The sequence below is a fragment of the Mustela nigripes genome, unplaced genomic scaffold, assembly GCF_022355385.1.
Source record: "Mustela nigripes isolate SB6536 unplaced genomic scaffold, MUSNIG.SB6536 HiC_scaffold_148, whole genome shotgun sequence".
NCBI classification, from domain to species: Eukaryota; Metazoa; Chordata; class Mammalia; order Carnivora; family Mustelidae; genus Mustela; species Mustela nigripes.
This window is the reverse complement of record NW_026739562.1, coordinates 9904243-9922611: the sequence shown is the minus strand read 5'-3', so window position 1 is coordinate 9922611 and position 18369 is coordinate 9904243. Positions and strand designations below refer to the sequence as shown.

At 38.9% G+C, this 18369-nt stretch overlaps 2 protein-coding genes across 2 annotated transcripts; both read right to left on the bottom strand.

Annotated features, from left to right (window-relative positions):
• Positions 1-3828: 3828 nt before the first annotated feature.
• Positions 3829-4770, bottom strand: LOC132008481 (olfactory receptor 4C45-like). Its single transcript, XM_059387136.1, has one exon. It carries the CDS (start codon positions 4768-4770, stop codon positions 3829-3831), a length of 942 nt encoding a protein of 313 aa, XP_059243119.1.
• A 9010-nt stretch (positions 4771-13780) lies between these two features.
• On the bottom strand, positions 13781-14784 carry LOC132008480 (olfactory receptor 4C5-like). Its single transcript, XM_059387135.1, has one exon. It carries the CDS (start codon positions 14708-14710, stop codon positions 13781-13783), a length of 930 nt encoding a protein of 309 aa, XP_059243118.1. The 5' UTR covers positions 14711-14784.
• Between the last annotated feature and the right edge of the window lie 3585 nt (positions 14785-18369).

Below are 18369 nucleotides of genomic sequence, written 5' to 3'. Positions count from 1 at the left end.
TTATGTGTACTGAGGGAAGGTAATATTGACGCCCAAGATACAAGATCCTTGGAGTTAAATTTGAAAATATGTATTCCTAAGATATTTAGGGTGGATCCTAAAGTCCTCTTGACTGCAAATGTAGCCCCATTACCAAGTGTCAAGGTCAGTCCTTTGATTCTTTTCTTATCAGATTTTAGAATATCTGCCTGGGTGTGTGTCCAAAGATGTGTTAACACAGTTCTTCTTATAATCAGCCCTGTGAAAAAATAGCACTAGGTTGAGCTGGGAAATCTGATGATAGGGAGGTGTTGTGGGACTAAAATCGTAATAAAGAGAAAGAGGTAGAAGTCCCTGTAAGTGGATCATGATTCTACAGAAGAAGAAAATAATGTTCTTTTCAAGAGACCACTTTGGAACAAGAGATAGTACTCTTACCACCTGTGTTATATGTCACTGATGAAAGACTGACTCTAGAGAAATCCTGGTGACTTTTCTTCATAGTAGGGAACTAGTCCTCTTGCTGATTATCAGGCTCTATCTAAAATATCCCAACTGGGGATGCTTGGGTGGCTCAGTCTGTTATGTGTCTGCCTTCAGCTCGGTCATGATAGCAGGGCCCTGAGATTGATCCCCATGTCCAGTTCCCTGCTTGGCAGGAAGCATGCTTCTCCTTTTGCCTCTACTTGCTGCTCTTCCTGCTTGTGCTCTCTCTCTGTGTCTCTCTGTGTCGAATGAATAAATAAAATACAAAAAAAAAAAAAAAAAACAACAACCCCACAACCACTCCCAACTAGATAATTTGGAGAAAAGAAGTGAGGCTACACATTGATGTCTGCGGGTCACCACTACAGGTATAGTTTGGCTTGGGTTTTTGTGGTCATTTATACTATGTGGTCATTTTCTCCATGACCTGAGAAACTACCAATGAATCATAAAGGAAAAAGAATGTTGAATAATACACCTTCTGTGTGGCCACAAATGGATAAAATATGTTGCTAATCTGACTGATAAGATGAGAGGTTGGCAAGAATCTTTTGCCTACTTCCAGATATGGAAAATCTTTCATTTGCTTCTTTGAGTATACCAAATGTGGAAGTGGAATGAATGTGTTTAAGGAAAGCAGATGAGGAGGGAGATCATCTTGGGAAAGCTTTAAAGGCTCGGTTTTTCTGGCTTTTCTCCTCTAGTGGTATGTAAAGGACATTTTAAAAAGAGGTAAGTTCCACAGTTTGAAGCTTAAATTAATGAAAGAAATAAGGAATGAAATTACTGCCTCCAAAACTTACAAATGAGTGGGTAGGTCAGTATATCGTTCAGAGAAGGTGCTCCAGAAGCATTCGCTGTCATCGTGAGCATCATGAGCATTGTCATCCGTATTTTTATATTATCCTTTTCATCCCATCTTTCTTGGGAACTACACTAGATCTTCAAAAGATAAGTTTGATATTATAGACATAGTCTTGTTTGTATATATGTAGAAGTTGGTCACTCAGGAAATTATAGCAAAACATCCATTTTTTAGAGGTTATATTGGAGTGTAATTAACATACAATGTCATGATAGTTTCAGGTGTACAATGTAGTGATTTGACAGTTCTGTACATTATTCAGTACTCACCAAGATAAGTGTAGTCACCCCTTTGTCACCATAATATTATAATGTTATTGATTAAATGCCTTATGCTATACTTTTTAACCCCTTGGCTTATTTCATTAAAGTTTGACCTTTTAATCTCATTTATCTCTTTCACCCTTCCCTCCACAACCACCTCTTGCAATTACCACTGGCAACCACCACTTTGTTCCCTTAAGAGTCTGTTTGGGGTGCCTGGGTGGCTCAGTGGGTTAAGCCTCTGCCTTCGGCTCAGGTCAAGATCTCAGGGTTCTGGGATAGAGCCTCGCATTGGGCTCTCTGCTCAGCGGGAAGCCTGCTTTCTTCTCACTCTCTCTGTCTGCCCCTCTGTCTACTTGTGATCCCTCTCTCTCTGTCAAATAATAATAAAAAAAAAAAGAGTCTGTTTGTTTATTTGGCAAAACATTTATTTTTAAAAGGCTGTCATAGAGAGTAAGGTCTAACCAGATCTACAGTTCTGAGAACATGAGATATGTCAGCATCACATGATATTCAATCCCTGATTGTGAAATCACCCTCTGAAGACAAGTTTCTGAGTTCTTCTTCAGGAATCCCAAGCTCTGTACAGAGATAGGTCTGTGGGTCTCTGGCACTGGAGTGGCTCTCCCTTTTCCTCTTTTAGAGCAGAAGAAGGGGATCCAACATCAGTGAGAACTTTTGAAATGAGTTCTGCTCAGACACGTCACATTTGCTCCAGTCAGCTCCCTCTCATTTGTTACTGCAGAGATGTTTAAGGGCATTTGTGTCCCAGACTGGGGAGTTGGTGGGGCCTAGCTTTTAGTGTCCAGAGATCTGCTCATAGGTCCCATTAGATTCCTTGCTGAGATAGTAACTCTCTGCTCTGCTGTCCCTACTCATATCCAGATGCCTTTTATGACTTATTATAAAGTGAAGTGAGTATGGCACAGATGTTTGGTCCTCCTGTGATCATGGTTAGTGAATGGTGGTTGGTAGTGGTGTTCTTGGGCTCCTCTTGTCAGCTACCATTGACCCTGGCTTACTTTATGTGCTGGTGACATCTCTGAAGGCTGAAACCATGTCTGAGCGATTTCACTAATTTTTAGCTGATTCGTTTCTTTGAATCTAAATCATTTAATTCCCACAACTTGAGAGAGTATGCAATGCTATTTCCATTGTATAGATTAAAAAAAATTAGTAGAGACATGAAGCAAAAGCTTACATTAAAAGGTTAATTGACGCCAGAAAGAAGATGAGAAATCAAGCCTATTTGATCCAAAGTTCTTATTCTCTGACTTCAAAGCATCTGACTGTTTCTGAATCTGTCCTAGAATTTTAACGTACCTGTTATGAATTCTTTTCTGTAATCCAGACCTGTGGTCATTGTTCATTTGTGACACAGACTTGTTCCTACATCACTGGTAATTTCCTGCCCCAGCTGTTCAGACTCTGCCCTTGTCCATGTCTAAAACACATCTTTAATACACAGATATTTTCTGCCTTAACTTTATGGACTTGATCACTTCTATCTCTTTTGCATCAGTCAGTTCTGCTACTAATATTTCTGTAGACATTTGCATACTACAGGAAGTGGAGGTAATGTAATTTTTAAAAAGTACCTTTGTGTGTAACTGTGCTTTCCTTGGGCTTGTGGGAAGTAAAGAGTTTTTATTACTGTGGTGCAGGAACATCTGTAAGTCTCTAAAATTTAGGAAGATAAGAAAAAATATGTTTGGATGAAAGTACTTCTTGAAGACTCCCTGGTGTTCTATATGTTTTTGCATATATAGTTTTACTCTTTTGAAATAAAACTTCATTATAGTTGTAGTGTGGGGTTAAACAGTGCTCAGGAATACCACTGCTTACTTGTTTCAACCCACAGTCAGGAAAACATTATGACTTCTGTGGCTCCTTGCTATTTGTCCTCATGAGTCCTTCCCCTCCATAAAAAATATTAAAATTACATTTTATGACAGCATTGGTATAAAGATGACTATACTGCAAGTTGGATTTGCATTACATCCATTTCTCCCCTTATTTTAAAAGAAATTAACCATTTGCAAGGCTCCTAAAATTATTGTGGGCTCTAGGCACCATGCTTACTTTGCCTTAATGGGTATGTTTCTCCTGCCCACAATACATATACTTCTGAAGAAAAGCGATCAAGACAGGATAATTGGCTGTCCCACGTTTAATCAACTAAGAAGGGGAATAAATCTCTGTAAAACTTTCCCTAGATATTTTTATGTACATAGTCTAATCCCAAGTTTCATTATCACCAATTTTTATTATTTGCCCCCAGAGATTCTTCATGACATTTTTCACTTCTGCATTTCTGAGGGTGTAGATTAAAGGGTTCAACATGGGAGTTACTATGGTGTAAAACACAGCCACAGCTTTGTCAGAGGGAAAGGAGGTCATGGGTCTCAGGTACATGAATAAACAAGGTACAAAGAATAAGATGACAACAGTGACATGAGAAGCACAGGTAGACAGGGCTTTGTGATGTCCTTTAGAGCTTTTAGTTCTCAGGGAGCAGAGGATGACAATGTAAGAAGCAACCAGCATAGAAAAAATGAGCAGACATAGTGATGCACTGTTGGCAGCAATCATGGGCCCCAAAGTGTGAGTGTCTGTACAGACTAGTTCCAAGAGAGGTATTAAATCACACATAAAATGGTCAATGGCATTGGGGCCACAGAATGGCAACTGGACCATGAGCAATACCTGGATACTTCCATGCAAAAAGCTTAAAATCATAGCCATTACCACCAAGAAAGAACAGACAGGTCGGCTCATGATGGTCATGTAATGCAAGGGCCTACAGATGGCTACATAGCGGTCATAGGCCATGATAGCTAATAGGATGATCTCTGCTCCAGCAAAGAAATGTTCAGCAAAGAGCTGAGTCATGCAGCCATTGAAGGATATGGTGTTCTTGCCAGAGATCAAGTCAAAGATCATTTTGGGTGCTATGGACGAAGAGTAGAAAGCATCTAAAATGGACAAGTAGGACAGAAAAAAGTACATGGGAGATCCCAGTGCTGGGCTGATGAAGATGGTGACGGAGATGAGGAGGTTACCTGCCATTGTGATCAAGTAGGTGATTAAAAACACAGCAAATAAGAATTTCTTCAGTTCTGGGTTCGGAGTCAGGCCCAGCAGAATGAATTCTGTTACATTGCTTGTCTTTCCCATGGATTCAGCTTGGGTCATGAGCTTATGGTCTATCTGGAAAGATCAGAGAATTTCTTAGTAGCATTTTGAATTCAACACTGAAATTTTCCATCACCTCTTCCATCACCTCCATCACTATCCATTCAACTGTGAAATCTTCCATCACGACTAAAAAGGTGTGACTAAAGAGGAAGCCACACTTTCCAGTTTCAACCACTTTGGAGATATTTGTAAAAAAAGAACAGAAAGACACTAAATTTCTCATTCATATAAACTGAATAGCGACAGTATGTTACAAGCACCAGAAAAGGGTGCCTGGGTGGCTCAGTGGGTTAAAGTGTTTGCCTTTGGATGAGGCCCTGATCCCAGGGTCCTGGGATTGAGTCCAGGTTCAGGCTCTCTGTTCAGGGGGAGTCTGCTTCTCCCTTCTCAGGGGGACCTCTACTTCTCGCTCTCCTTATGCCTCTGCTCCTCTGTCTGTTGTGTGTGCTCTCTCATCAATCAGTCAGTCTTTAAATAAAAATAATACTGCTCCGGAATAGATCTATAATCCTAGTCACATTTTACAAATGGAATTAAATGAGTCATGAAGTTTCCTCAAATCTCCTATTGTTGAGACAGAAATGGTATCTAAGATAATACAAGCTTTTCCTTTGACATAGTTTAATCATTTATGATGAACTTGAAGACTTCATTGCTAATTAGTGGAAAAATTGAATATATACAATAATTCATTCTATTATTGACTGATCTCCCCATGTATTTTCCATAGTGAGTCCTTGTTATAAATCATTATAGGACATTTTAATCCTTCTCCCCCTCTTTTTCTCCTTTTCTTATCCATGCTAACATATTTTTTCCTCTAATGTTTATGGAACATTATGAAACATCATGATCTTTCATCTTCAATAAAGGTGAGGAAACTATCATTTTTTTCTCAGAAAGCTATGTCTCTTTGTTTTTTCTCTATCCATGACTGCTACTATAGGTGGGAACTAAGTGATTCATCATCCTTCGTAGGTTTAATCCACAAATGCTGACTTCAGCATGGCAAAATGGAAGTCATGAAAAGGGGGAACAATTTCAAATAAACATATAGAAATGTACTGAGGCAATCCACTTCTACATATATGTTAGCCACAATGTTAGATAAGTGACCTTAGTAGTCCTCAAGAACATCTTGTGTAGCAGCATTACAGATCACATTTTCTACTGCTATTTTAATGTCATTGTGTTCAAATTCATTTTTAGAGAAAAGATTACCTTCAGTTCACAGCATCTAGCTACAAAAACTACTTATGAAAATAATTTGGATAAATTAAGTTAATCTGCTTAAAATTTGTGGAAAAAGATGGAGTTACTACTGACCTGGATCTAGTTGGTTGTGGGTTCCACTGTTTTTGGATTGTACCCAGTGATGCTTTCTTCTCCTGAGGGCATAGCACCACAGCTGCAAATATACTCTGTCAACTAACAAGAGCATCACCGGAATTCTCTCTCAGACAACTGTCCGAGTCCTGGTCATTTTAGTTTACTTTGGTTCTATTATCACTCTGAACTTACCCAGAAACGAGCTGCTTTATTTAGGAAACTTCAATACTCTAGGATTTAATTTCTACTCACTTGCATGGCCTTTGATGAAAATATAGACACATCTGTAAAATACACATATTTTTCAGATCTCAAAACTGTATTTAATCCAAAGTAAAAATATTGGGAAAAAGGAAAAACTTTAAGTCAGAATAAGCTAGCATATTGTACTATAAAATATGTAAGTGCATCAGATCCACTTGATTGGGTAGATATATTTTTAAATCCTGCCGAATTTATGTTTCCCAAAGTCCATGAGCAGTGTAGAGAGAATTCTTTTTCATTCCTCCTTTTAACCCCTTAAGCTTGGGTGCAGTGTCTCACATATGAATCTTAAGCTTGTTGGTATATACTCTGCCTCTGTCATTTAGTTAAGTGTACTGTAATTCTTTCTTCATAGACTCTAGACAAATATTTAAATAGACTTTGACAAAGCACCTGCACTTTGGTAATGCATTGACCTCTCAAGTCCTCAGAGGATTAGTAATTGGTCCTGTTGGAATCTTTGCTAGAAACCTCAGCCCCTGCCTTTCATTTGCTCCTACTTGGTACCCACAAACATCACTAGAGGCCAGTTTTAGAAATGCAGTTGAGCTTTGGTGAAACGTGTGCCTGTGGCTATAGTTTCAGATGAAATTTTGGTAAGAAAAGTAGGAAAGCTTCCCGATAGGGCTTTGCTTTTCATTTGAATGTTGTTTAGCCTGGCACAGGATAGAAGGTAGTTTTAGGCAGGTCAGAGTTAGGAGAATGGATTTCTCTCTGAAAACATGCCTGTTCTAAGTATATAGTTGTCTTGAGAACAAAAATGCCAGGTTTCAATGTTATGTGCCATTTTACTCTGAGAGACTGACCTTTTTACTAGTGGCTAACAATGGAGACCCAGATAGCAGAATTCTCAGTTACGGAAGATTGGGTAATTTATGAGCCATAGATCCATCAACTTCTTCTGGTGTGTGTATCTTGATGACAGGTCCTCATGATGTGTTCATGGGAATATAGCTTTTCTCTCTATCCTCCAAGAAATCATTGAGGACATGTAAAGAGCAATGCTTCCACATGGTAGGCATTGAGAAAATCACTCCAAGGCAAACATTTTCTGTAAAGACATTCAGAGCTAGGGATGGAAACAGTATAGAAGGGAGGCTCCACTATAAACTTCTCCCTCAGTTTCTGATGTGTTGAAGAGCTGGATGAAATTTGTACAAAATCACCTTAAAAAAAATCAATGTTTATCTTTAAAGAAACTGATATGCTCCTGAAATCCCACAGCACCAATGGAAAGAGTGCCTTCAGCACTGTCCTCAGCACTTAATAATTTTGCTCACTCACAGTCTGTTCCTCTCCCCCCTTTTTTATTGAATTGTGGGAAATATACATAATATAAAATTTACTGTTTTAACCATTTTTATTTTTAATATTTTAGATTTTATATATTTATTTTAGATAGAAAGAGTGAGAGAGAGAGCATGACCAGGGGCAGAGGGAGAGGGAGAAGCAGACTGTCTGCTGAGCAGGGAGCAAGGTAGGGGGTTTGATCCCTGGATGACCTGAGCTGAAGGCAGACACATAACCCACTGAGACTCCCAGGCACCTGTAACCATTTTCAACAGTCCAGTTCAGTGTCATGAATTACACTTACATTGTGTGCAAACATCACCACCAACCATCACCAGAATTTTTCATCTTTTCATTAAAAAATCCATATCCTTTAAACAATCACTGCTAATTTCTTCCTTACCCATCCTCAGAAAACACTGTTGTTTGCTTTCTGGTTCTTTTCTCAGTTAGGAAAGCTAATGCCCCCAAAGGAACTATGGACTCTGGGTGATGATGCATCAGGGCAGGTCTGATGAGAACAAATGATTTTGCAGTGTTTCTTCTATGACTGGCTTATTTTGCTTAGAGTAATGCCCTCAAGTTTCATCCTTGTGGTCACAAATGACAGGGTTTCCATCCTTTTTAAGGCTGAAAAGTATACCATGTCTGTATATATTCCATTACTTGTTTCAAAGCTTTGTGGCCATTGATGGACACTGAGGTTGTTTCCCCATCTTAGCTACTGTGCATAATGCTGAAATGAGCAATAGGAGTGCAAAGAATTCCTTGAGATCCTGATTTCAGTAGTTCTCGATAAATACCCAGGTGTGGGATTGTTGGATCATATGGTATTTTATTTTTTTTCATTTATTTATTTTCAACATAACAGTATCATTTTTTTTTTCACCATACCCAGTGCTCCATGCAATTCGTGCCCTCTATAATACCCACCACCTGGTACCCCGCCCTCCCACACCCCGCCCCTTCAAAACCCTCAGATTGTTTTTCAGAGTCCATAGTCTCTCATGATTCACCTCCCCTTCCAATTTACCCCAACCCCCTTCTCTCTAACTCCCCATGTTCTCCATGCTTTTTGTTATGCTCCACAAATAAGTGAAACCATATGATAATTGACTCTCTCTGCTTGACTTATTTCACTCAGCATAATCTCTTCCAGTCCCATCCATGTTGCTACAAAAGTTGGGTATTCATCCTTTCTGATGGAGGCATAATACTCCATAGTGTATAGGCACCACATCTTCCTAATCCATTCATCCGTTGAAGGGCATCTTGGTTCTTTCCACAGTTTGGCAACCGTGGCCATTGTTGCTATAAACATTGGCGTACAGATGGCCCTTCTTTTCACTATATCTGTATCTTTGGGGTAAATACCCAGGAGTGCAATGGCAGGGTCATAGGGAAGTTTTATTTTTAATTTCTTGAGGAATCTCCACACTGTTCCCCAAAGAGGCTGCACCAACTTGCATTCCCACCAACAGTGTAAGAGGGTTCCCCTTTCTCCACATCCTCTCCAACACATGTTGTTTCCTGTCTTGCTAATTTTAATTTTTTGGAGAACCTTCATCCCTTTTTCAATAATGACTATATGAATTTACATTCTTACCATTGGTGAACAAGGGTTCTTTTTCTTCACATCCTTACTAATACTTGTTATGCTTTGTCTTTTTGTTACTAGCCATTTTAACAGATATGAAATAATACATCATTGTGGTTTTGAAGTGTATTTCACTGATGATTAGTAATGTTGAGCATCTTTTCATTTGCTTGTTGGCCATTTATATATCTATATATATATATATAGATAGATAGATAGATAGATAGATATAGTGGGAATGTCTATTTGAGTCTGTGGCCTTTAAAAATTGGGCTATCTTGGGGCACCTGGGTGGCTCAGTGGGTTAAGCCTCTGCCTTTGGCACAGGTCATGATCCTGAGGTCCTGGGATCGAGCCCAGCATCGGGCTGCTCAGCAGGGAGCCTGCTTCCCTTCCTCTCTCTCTGTCTGCCTCTCTGCCTACTTGTGATCTCTCTCTGTCAAATAAATAAATACAAATCTTTTAAAAAAATAAAATTGGGCTATCTTTGCTATTGGGTTGTATTAGTTCTTTGTCTATTTTGGATACTAACCCCATACAAAACATATTGTTTCCAAATATTTTTTCCCATTCTGTGGGAAATTGTTAATTGTTCCTTTGTTGTACAGAAGATTTTTAGTCTGATGTAGTCCCCTTTGTTTATTTTTGCTTTTTTGTCCGTTCTTTTGGTGTCATATCCAAGAAATCATAGATCATTCCAATGATGAAGATTTTCTGCTGTGTTTTTTCCTAAGAGTTTTAGTTTCCAGCCTTCCATTTTAAGTCCAGTTTGAGTTGGTTTTGGTGAATGTATAAGATAATGGTTCGATTCCATTCATTTGCTTGTGGATATCCAGTTTTCCCAGCGCTTACTGAAGAAGTTATTCTTTTACCATTGTGTATTCTTGGCACCTTGTCAAAGATCAAGGTTGAGCATATGTATATGCGTGGGCTTGTTTTGGGGTTCTCTGTTCTGTTGCATTGGTCTCTGTATTTGTCTTTATGCCAGTACCATACTATTTTGATTCCTAGAGTTTTGTAATATAGTTTGAAATCTGGAAGTGTGATGCTTCTAGCTTTGTCCTTCTTTCTAATGATTGCTTTGGCTATGGGGGTATATTGTGATTCTACATGAATTTTAAGGTTCTTATTTTTCTTTTTTTAAAGCTTGATTTATTTCTTTTAGAGAGAGTAGGAGTGCACAAGTGGGGGGAGGAGCAGAGTGAGAAGGAGAGATCTCAGGCAGACTCCCCACTGATATAGCAGCCTGTCTTGGAGCTAGATCTCATGACCCTGAGATCATGACCTGATCTGAAACCAAGAGTTGGATGCTCAACTACTCAACCACCCAAGTACCCCAAGATTGTTTTTTCATTTCTGTGAAAAATCCCATTGTGATTTTGATAGGTATTACAGTGACTCTAGATCACTTTGGATAGTTTGAACATTTTGACAACGTTGAATCTTGCAATCCATGAACACTGGGTGTCTTTCCATTTATTTGCTTTTTTTCGTTTTTATTTTCTTTCATAAATGTTTTGTCCTTTCCAGCTTACAAATCCTTAATTTTTAAAATTCAGTTTTTTTCTAAGTATTTCAGTCTTTTTTTTTTTTTTTTTTTTGGTAACAGTAATTCTGGCCTTGTAAAGGAAGTTCAGATATGTTTTTTCTTTTTCAAATATTTAGAAGAGTTTGGAAAGGATTGGCATTTATTCTTCTTTAAATATTTTACTGTCAATTTCACCAGTGACTCTGGTCTTGGGCTTTCCTCTCTTGAGAGGCTTCTTGTTATGGATTTAATTTCCTTGCTCATTATTTGTCTGTTCAGATTATCTGCTTCTTCATGCATCAGATTTGGTAGAATGTATGTTCCTAGGAATTTATCTATTTTTTCCAGGTTATCCAATTAATTAATGTATATTGGTAGTAGTTTCTTGTAATCCTTTTATTTCTGTGGTATGAGTTTTAATGTCCCCTCTTTCATGTGTGACCTTTTCTCTGTCTAGGTAAAGATTGTCAGTTTTGTTGTACTTTAAAAAACAGCTTTTAGTTTCATTGATATTTTTCTATTGATTTCCTCATCTCTATTTCCTTTTTCTCCTATAATCTCAATTATCCCTACCGCTGCTACCTTTGGACTTAGTTGTCTTTCTCATTTCTTGAGGTAAGTTTACTTGAGATCTTTTTAAAGGTAGGTGATCATTGCTATACACTTTCCTCTTTGTATGGCTTTTGCTACTTCCCATAGCTTTTGTTGTAAGTTTAAAATTTTGTTTGTTTTGACATGTTTCTAATTCCTCTTTTGATTTCCTCATTGACCAATAGGTTGCAGAAGAATGTGTTATTTAATTTTCGTGAATTTGCGAATTTGCCAATTTTCCTTCTGCTCTTGATTTTGTTTCACTTCCTTGTGTTCAGAAAATATACATTGTATGACTTGAATCTTAAGTTTTTCAAGACTTGTTTTGTGACCGAACATATAATCTATTCTGCATCATCTGCCATGTGCACATGAGAAGACTGTATACTCTACTACTATTGGATTGATTGTTCTATATATGCCTGTTAGGTCCATTTGGTTAATAACGTTCATGTCCATTGGGTTTTTACAGATTTTCTGTCTATATGTTGTATCCATCATTGAAAGTGAACATTGAAGTCTCTTAGTACTACTGTGGTTTTGTCTCTTTCTGCCTTTATATCTTTTATTTGCTTGATATATGTAGGTACTCTGATGTTGGGTCCATCAATATTTACAATTATTATATCTTCCTGGGTAACCAGCCCTTTTATCATTATATAAAGTCCTTTTTTGTGACAGTTTTGTTTTTAGAGTCTATTTTGTCTGACATGAGGATAGTCCTGCCCTCCTTCAGTTGCTGTTCACATGGAATATATTTTATTCATTGCTGCAGTTTGAGACAATGTGTGTTCTTAAAGCTTAAGTGAGTCTCTTGTAGACAGCATTTAGTAGGATTTTAAAAATCCATTTAGTCTCTCCATGTGTTTTGACTGGAGAATTCAACCCATTAATATACAATAAGTATTCACAGATTCACAGATAAGGACTTAGGCTTGCCTTTTTGTTTCTTGTGTGTCTCATAGTTTTTCTGTCCCCTATTTACTTTCTTACTGCTTTCCTTTGTATTTGTTGATTTTATGATATTGATATGCTTTCATGATTTTCTCTCTTTGTTTTGCATGCAGAGCTTTTGTCTTGGGTAAAATCTGAATCTTGTTTTTTTTTTTTAATTTTGTTTATTTATTTGACAGACACAAGTAGGCAGAGAGGCAGGCAGAGAGAGAGGAGGAATCAGGCTCCCTGCTGAGCAGAGAGCCTGATGCGGGGCTCCATCCCAGGACTCTGGGATCATGACCTGAACTGAAGGCAGAGGCTTTTTTTTTTTTTTTTTAAGATTATTTATTTATTTATTTATTTGACAGACAGAGATCACAAGTAGGCAGAGAGGCAGACAGAGAGAGAGGGAAGAAGCAGGCTCCCCACCGAGCAGAGTCCGATGTGAGGCTTGATCCCAGGACCCTGAGATCATGACCTGAGCCAAAGGCAGAGGCTTTAATCCACTGAGCCACCCAGGCACCTGCTGAATCTAGTTTTATATGAGTTCTTTCTGTTAGAATGGCACTGTGTCTGTATCTCAGATTACTTCCCACTGCATTGCTTTGCAATTGGTCTGAAGGTTGTCGTTCAAATTTGAAAGTATAGTCTTTGTCTTTCTTACTCAGTTATCATTAACTCTCACTTTTGTGCTAGATACTCTTCCTATTAGCTAAGGTAGAAGTCCATATAATAACAGGTACTTCAGAGTTCAAGTGGTGTATATATAGTATGCCTTTGACAGAAAAATGTTCCATCAGTTATCTTTTGACTGTGAATCATGTGCAAGATTGCTCTATGGCTGTGTCTAGAAGAATTTATATCCCTTTTTGGCTTTAGGCAGAGAACATAATTTATTCTAGGAGGAGAGCAGATTACATTATAAATGGTCCCCGTGGCAATGTGCAACAAGGCAGCATTAATATTGGGATGAAGCCTCTCTTATTTTTTAAAACTCACTCATTTCTTATTGATCTTTATTTCTCATCATAATAAATCTACTTTGAATACATAGTTGAGAATGAAATATAATTTGGCTTAAATACTTAGGTATTATGCCTTTCTTTACCAATATTATATTGTCTAATTGGTTAAAAAATCTCTACACAGAACTTTACAGAGAATTTTTCTATTGAATACATAAACTCAGAGATTTTCTATAGGGTGTGACAAATAATGCTGAATTACAATGTCCCTTTGATCAATAACTTGCAAATGCAGAAAGTTTTCTAATTGGAAGAGGCTTTAGTCATTATTTAATCAAATATTGGTATGAAAGAGGACAATTAAAGATTACAAAAAGCATAGGGAGCACAACATAGTTAAACTTACATATTTTGACTTCAAGACCATCATCCTTTCTATAGTCCTATTTGTTCTTAAAAGATGAATAAAGTTTTTTTTTTCTCCCTTCTCTAGGCCCATGAATTATTACCCAAGATTGTTCTGTGGCTCCAGAGCTTCCTCATAGCTTTTTTCACCTCTGAGTTTCTGAGGGTGTAGATTAAAGGGTTTAACATGGGTGTTATCATAGTATAAAACACAGCCACTGCTTTGTCAATGGGAAAGGTGACCATGGGCCGAAGGTACACAAATATACAGGGTACAAAGAATAGGACAACTACAGTAACGTGGGAGGCACAGGTAGACAGAGCCTTACGCTGTCCTTCAGTACTGTGAGTTCTTAGGGAGTAAAGGATGAGGACGTAGGAGGTGAGAAGAATAGAAAAGATGAGCAGACACATCAGCCCACTGTTGGCAGCAACAAAAAGTCCAAAGATGTGAGTGTCAGTGCAAGAGAGTTTTAGTAGAGGGAACAGGTCACAGATGAAATGGTCAATGACATTGGGGCCACAGAAGGGCAACCAGACTATAAAAAGAATCTGAATCAGAGCATGAAAAAATCCTCCAGCCCAGGCCACGGCCACCAGGTGGCTGCACATTTGCCTGTTCATGGCGATCCTGTAGTGTAGGGGCTTGCATATGGCCAGATAGCGGTCATAGGCCATCACTGTGAGCAATATGATTTCCACTCCTCCAAAGAAGTGCTCTGCAAAGAGCTGAGTCATGCATCCACTGAAGGAGATAGTTTTCTTTTCCGTGAGTAAGTCAAATATCATTTTGGGAGCCATGGTAGAAGAGCAGCAGCTGTCTACAAAGGACAAGAAAGACAGAAAGAAATACATGGGGGAGCCCAGGGCTCTGCTGGTGTTGATTGTCATGACAATGAGCAGGTTGCCTGCCACAGTGAGAAAGTAGATGACTATAAACACAGCACCCAAGAGTTTCTGCACATCTGGGTCTTGTGTCAGGCCAAGCAGGATGAACTCAGTCACGTTGTTCATTTGTTCTGGGAGTCTGCTCTAGCATCTGGATAATTGATTTGTCTGTGAGTAGCACAGGGATTACAATTATGGCAGATGACTTTGATCAAGCAAATAATTTATGTCAGGGTTGATTTTTGTGAGGCTGATGGAAACCCTAAGAAGATAAACTCAGATGTAGAGTTGGCCCATATTACTGGTTATATAATGAACACATAGCCTCTTCAACCTCTGACTGACACAAAGACGTATGTGTGCACACATACACAATACACTCATCCAAATACACAAACACAGTTTTAAAAATGTAGGCCCCTTCCTGGAATTGCACATGGGTCAGTATTCTCTGAACAACTGCCATAGTATTTTCTCCCCTAGGAAAACCAGAATGGGAGGAAGAGCAGAGGAGGAGCAGAGGTTTGAATTCATGGGAATCTGCTGCCTGGTGTTTCTTCTTAGTCACCTGTGCTTCTGAGGCTAAGCTGCAGTTGTTATTCTTGGTGTTTTCAGCTTGTTTCCAGATGACCATGAAACATCTGCAGAATTCAACCTGAAATTAAGAATGATGTCATCACATTTCAGAAAAAAATTGAGTGAATATTTGAGTCTCCAGTAAGATATACCAGGCACTTAGATTTGTGAGATTTTACAAGCCATTAAAACAGAATTGGAAGAATATTATCAACAGGGAATAGGAAGTATATGCTGGAGATGATAAAAGAGCATGATGCTTTGCAAAATTCTTCAGATATATTTGAAACTTTAGAATTCACCCTTTTGACAATTTGTTTTGTATAATTTCCAAGGGTATTTTGTATATAAAAACTCGTTTTAAGGAAGACTAGCAGAAATTCTCTGGATGGATTTAGAAAACACATTCTTGAATGGTGAGGAAGCAAAAGCATCCCTATTTGTCAGCAGAGTATGTTCTTTACAACCAGATAGACTGTTTCCTCATTTTGTACTCACTTCTTAGCAGCCAGGTAATTATATGTACAGACTTTAGTCTTACTATGTCTAAAATTTCTCACATATAAAAAAAGTAATATAACAAATATTATAGTGGAATTGAAGAATATCATTATTTCAGAGAGCAAAGTTTTATCCCAATGGTAAAATACAGCTTTCTACACACTCCAAATTCATGAACGAGGAATTAAAAATGAAAAATCTCTGAATATAATCACTCTTACCCTTGAAATAGATGATTGTTATAATAAGAAAGACGATAAGTGAAGAGAAATGAAATATTCAAGAAGTTAGAAAATGGGAGGAGTCAAGATGGTGGAGAAGTAGCAGGCTGAGACTACATTAGGTAGCAGGAGATCAGCTAGGTAGCTTATCTAAACATTGCAAACACCTACAAATCCAACGGGCGATTGAAGAGAAGAAAAACAGAAATTCTCAAAACAGAAAATCAACCACTTTCTGAAAGGTAGGACTGGCAGAGAAGTGAAGCCAAAGCAACAGGAAGATAGACCGTTGGGGGAAGGACCAGCTCCCGGCAAGCAGCAGAGCAATGGAGCACTAAATCAGGACTTTTAAATGTCTGTTCCACTGAGGGACATCACTCCAGAGGCTAAACCGGGGTGAAGCCCATGCGGGGTCAGCATGGCCAGGTCCTGCAGGGTCACAGAAGGATCAGGGGTGTCTGAGTGTCACAGAGCTTGCAGGTATTAGAACAGGGAAGCCTACTATAGAGACAGAGCTGAGGAGTGAGCTCTCAGCTTGGGGTTACCTTGAACCGGTCACAGGCTGGGTCAACTCAGAGTGCAGCGCGGAGGCCAGGGAGATGGGAGTGATTGGGCACTATTCTCTGAGGGCGCACTGAGGAGTGGGGGCCCCTATCCCTTGGCTCCTCCGGGCTGGAGACTGGGAGGCCACCATTTTCATTCTGGTCCTCCAGAACTCTACGGAAAGCATTCAGGGAACAAAAGCTCCTGAAACCAAACGGGAGCTGATTACTCAGCCCAGCCCCTGCTAAGGGCGGTGCAATTCCACCTGGGGCAAAGACACTTGAGAATCACTACAACAGGCCCCTCCCCCAAGATCAACAAAAAATCCAGCCAGGACCAAGTTCACCTACAAAGGAGTGCAGGTACAATACCAAGGAGAGCAGTGGAATTCCAGAGGTGGAGAAAGCAAAGCATGGAACCCATGGCTTCCTCACCATGATTCTTTAGTCTTGCAGTAAATTTAAATTTTTTTCAATTTTTTTTATTCTTCTGCTAAATTTTTTTTCACTTTTACCCTTTTCTTTTTTAACATTTTAAAACTAGTTTATCTAATATATATATATATATATATATATATATATATAGAGAGAGAGAGAGAGAGAGAGAGAGAGATCACAAGTAGGCAGAGAAGCAGGCAGAGAGAGAGGAGGAAGCAGGCTTCCTGCCGAGCAGAGAGCCCAATGCGGGGCTCGATCACAGGACCCTGAGATCATGACCTAAGCCGAAGGCAGAGGCTTAACCCACTGAGCCACCCAGGCACCCCTGTTTTCTTTTTTTAATTGTTTCTTTTTTTTTTTCTGAACCTTTTTTATCCCCTTTCTCCCCCCGCTCCATGATTTGGGGTCTCTTCTGATTTGGTTAAAGCATATTTTCCTGGGGTTTTTGCCACCCTTTTAGTATTTTACTTGCTCACTCATATACTCTTATCTGGACAAAATGACAAAGTGGAAAAATTCACCACAAAAAAAAGAACAAGAGGCAGTACTGAAGGCTAGGGACCTAATCAGTACAGACATTGGTAATATGCTAGAGTTCAGAATGACGATTCTCAAGGTTCTAGCCGGGCTTGAAAAAGGCATGGAAGATATTAGAAAAACCCTCTTGGGAGATATAAAAGCCTTCTCTGGAGAAATAAAAGAACTAAAATATAACCAAGTTGAAATAAAAAACAGCTATTAATGAGGTGCAATAAAAAATGGAGGCTCTCACTGCTAGGATAAATGAGGCAGAAGAAAGAATTCATGATATAGAAGACCAAATGACAGAGAATAAAGAAGCTGAGCAAAAGAGGGACAAACAGCTACTGGGCCATGAGGGGAGAATGCGAGAGATAAGTGACACCATAAGAAGAAACAACATTAGAATAATTGGGATTCCAGAAGAAGAAGAAAGAGAGAGGGGAGCAGAAGATATATTGGAGAGAATTATTGGAGAGAATTTCCCTAATATGGCAAAGGGGACAAGCATCAAAATCCAGGAGGCACAGAGAACCTCCCTCAAAATCAACAAGAATAGGTCCACACCCTGTCACCTAACAGTAAAATTTACAAGTCTTAGTGAAAAAGAGAAAATCCTGAAAGCAGCCCAGGACAAGAAGTCTGTAAAATACAATGGTAAAAATATTAGACTGGCAGCAGACTTATCCACAGAGACCTGGCAGGCCAGAAAGAGCTGGCATGATATATTCAGAGCACTGAATGAGAAAAACATGCAGCCAAGAATACTATATCCAGCTAGGCTATCATTGAAAATAGAAGGAGAGATTAAAAGCTTCCAGGACAAACAAAAACTGAAAGAATTTGCAAACACCAAACCAGCTCTACAGGAAATATTGAAAGGGGTCCTCTAAGCAAAGAGAGAGACTAAAAGTAGTAGATCATAAAGGAACAGAGACAAGATACTGTAACAGTCACCTTACAGGCAATACAATGGCACTAAATTCAT

Coding starts and splice junctions, on each gene's coding strand:
- LOC132008480 (XM_059387135.1), bottom strand. CDS start 14,710: ATGAACAACGTGACTGAGTTCATCCTGCTTGGCCTGACACAAGACCCA.
- LOC132008481 (XM_059387136.1), bottom strand. CDS start 4,770: ATGGGAAAGACAAGCAATGTAACAGAATTCATTCTGCTGGGCCTGACT.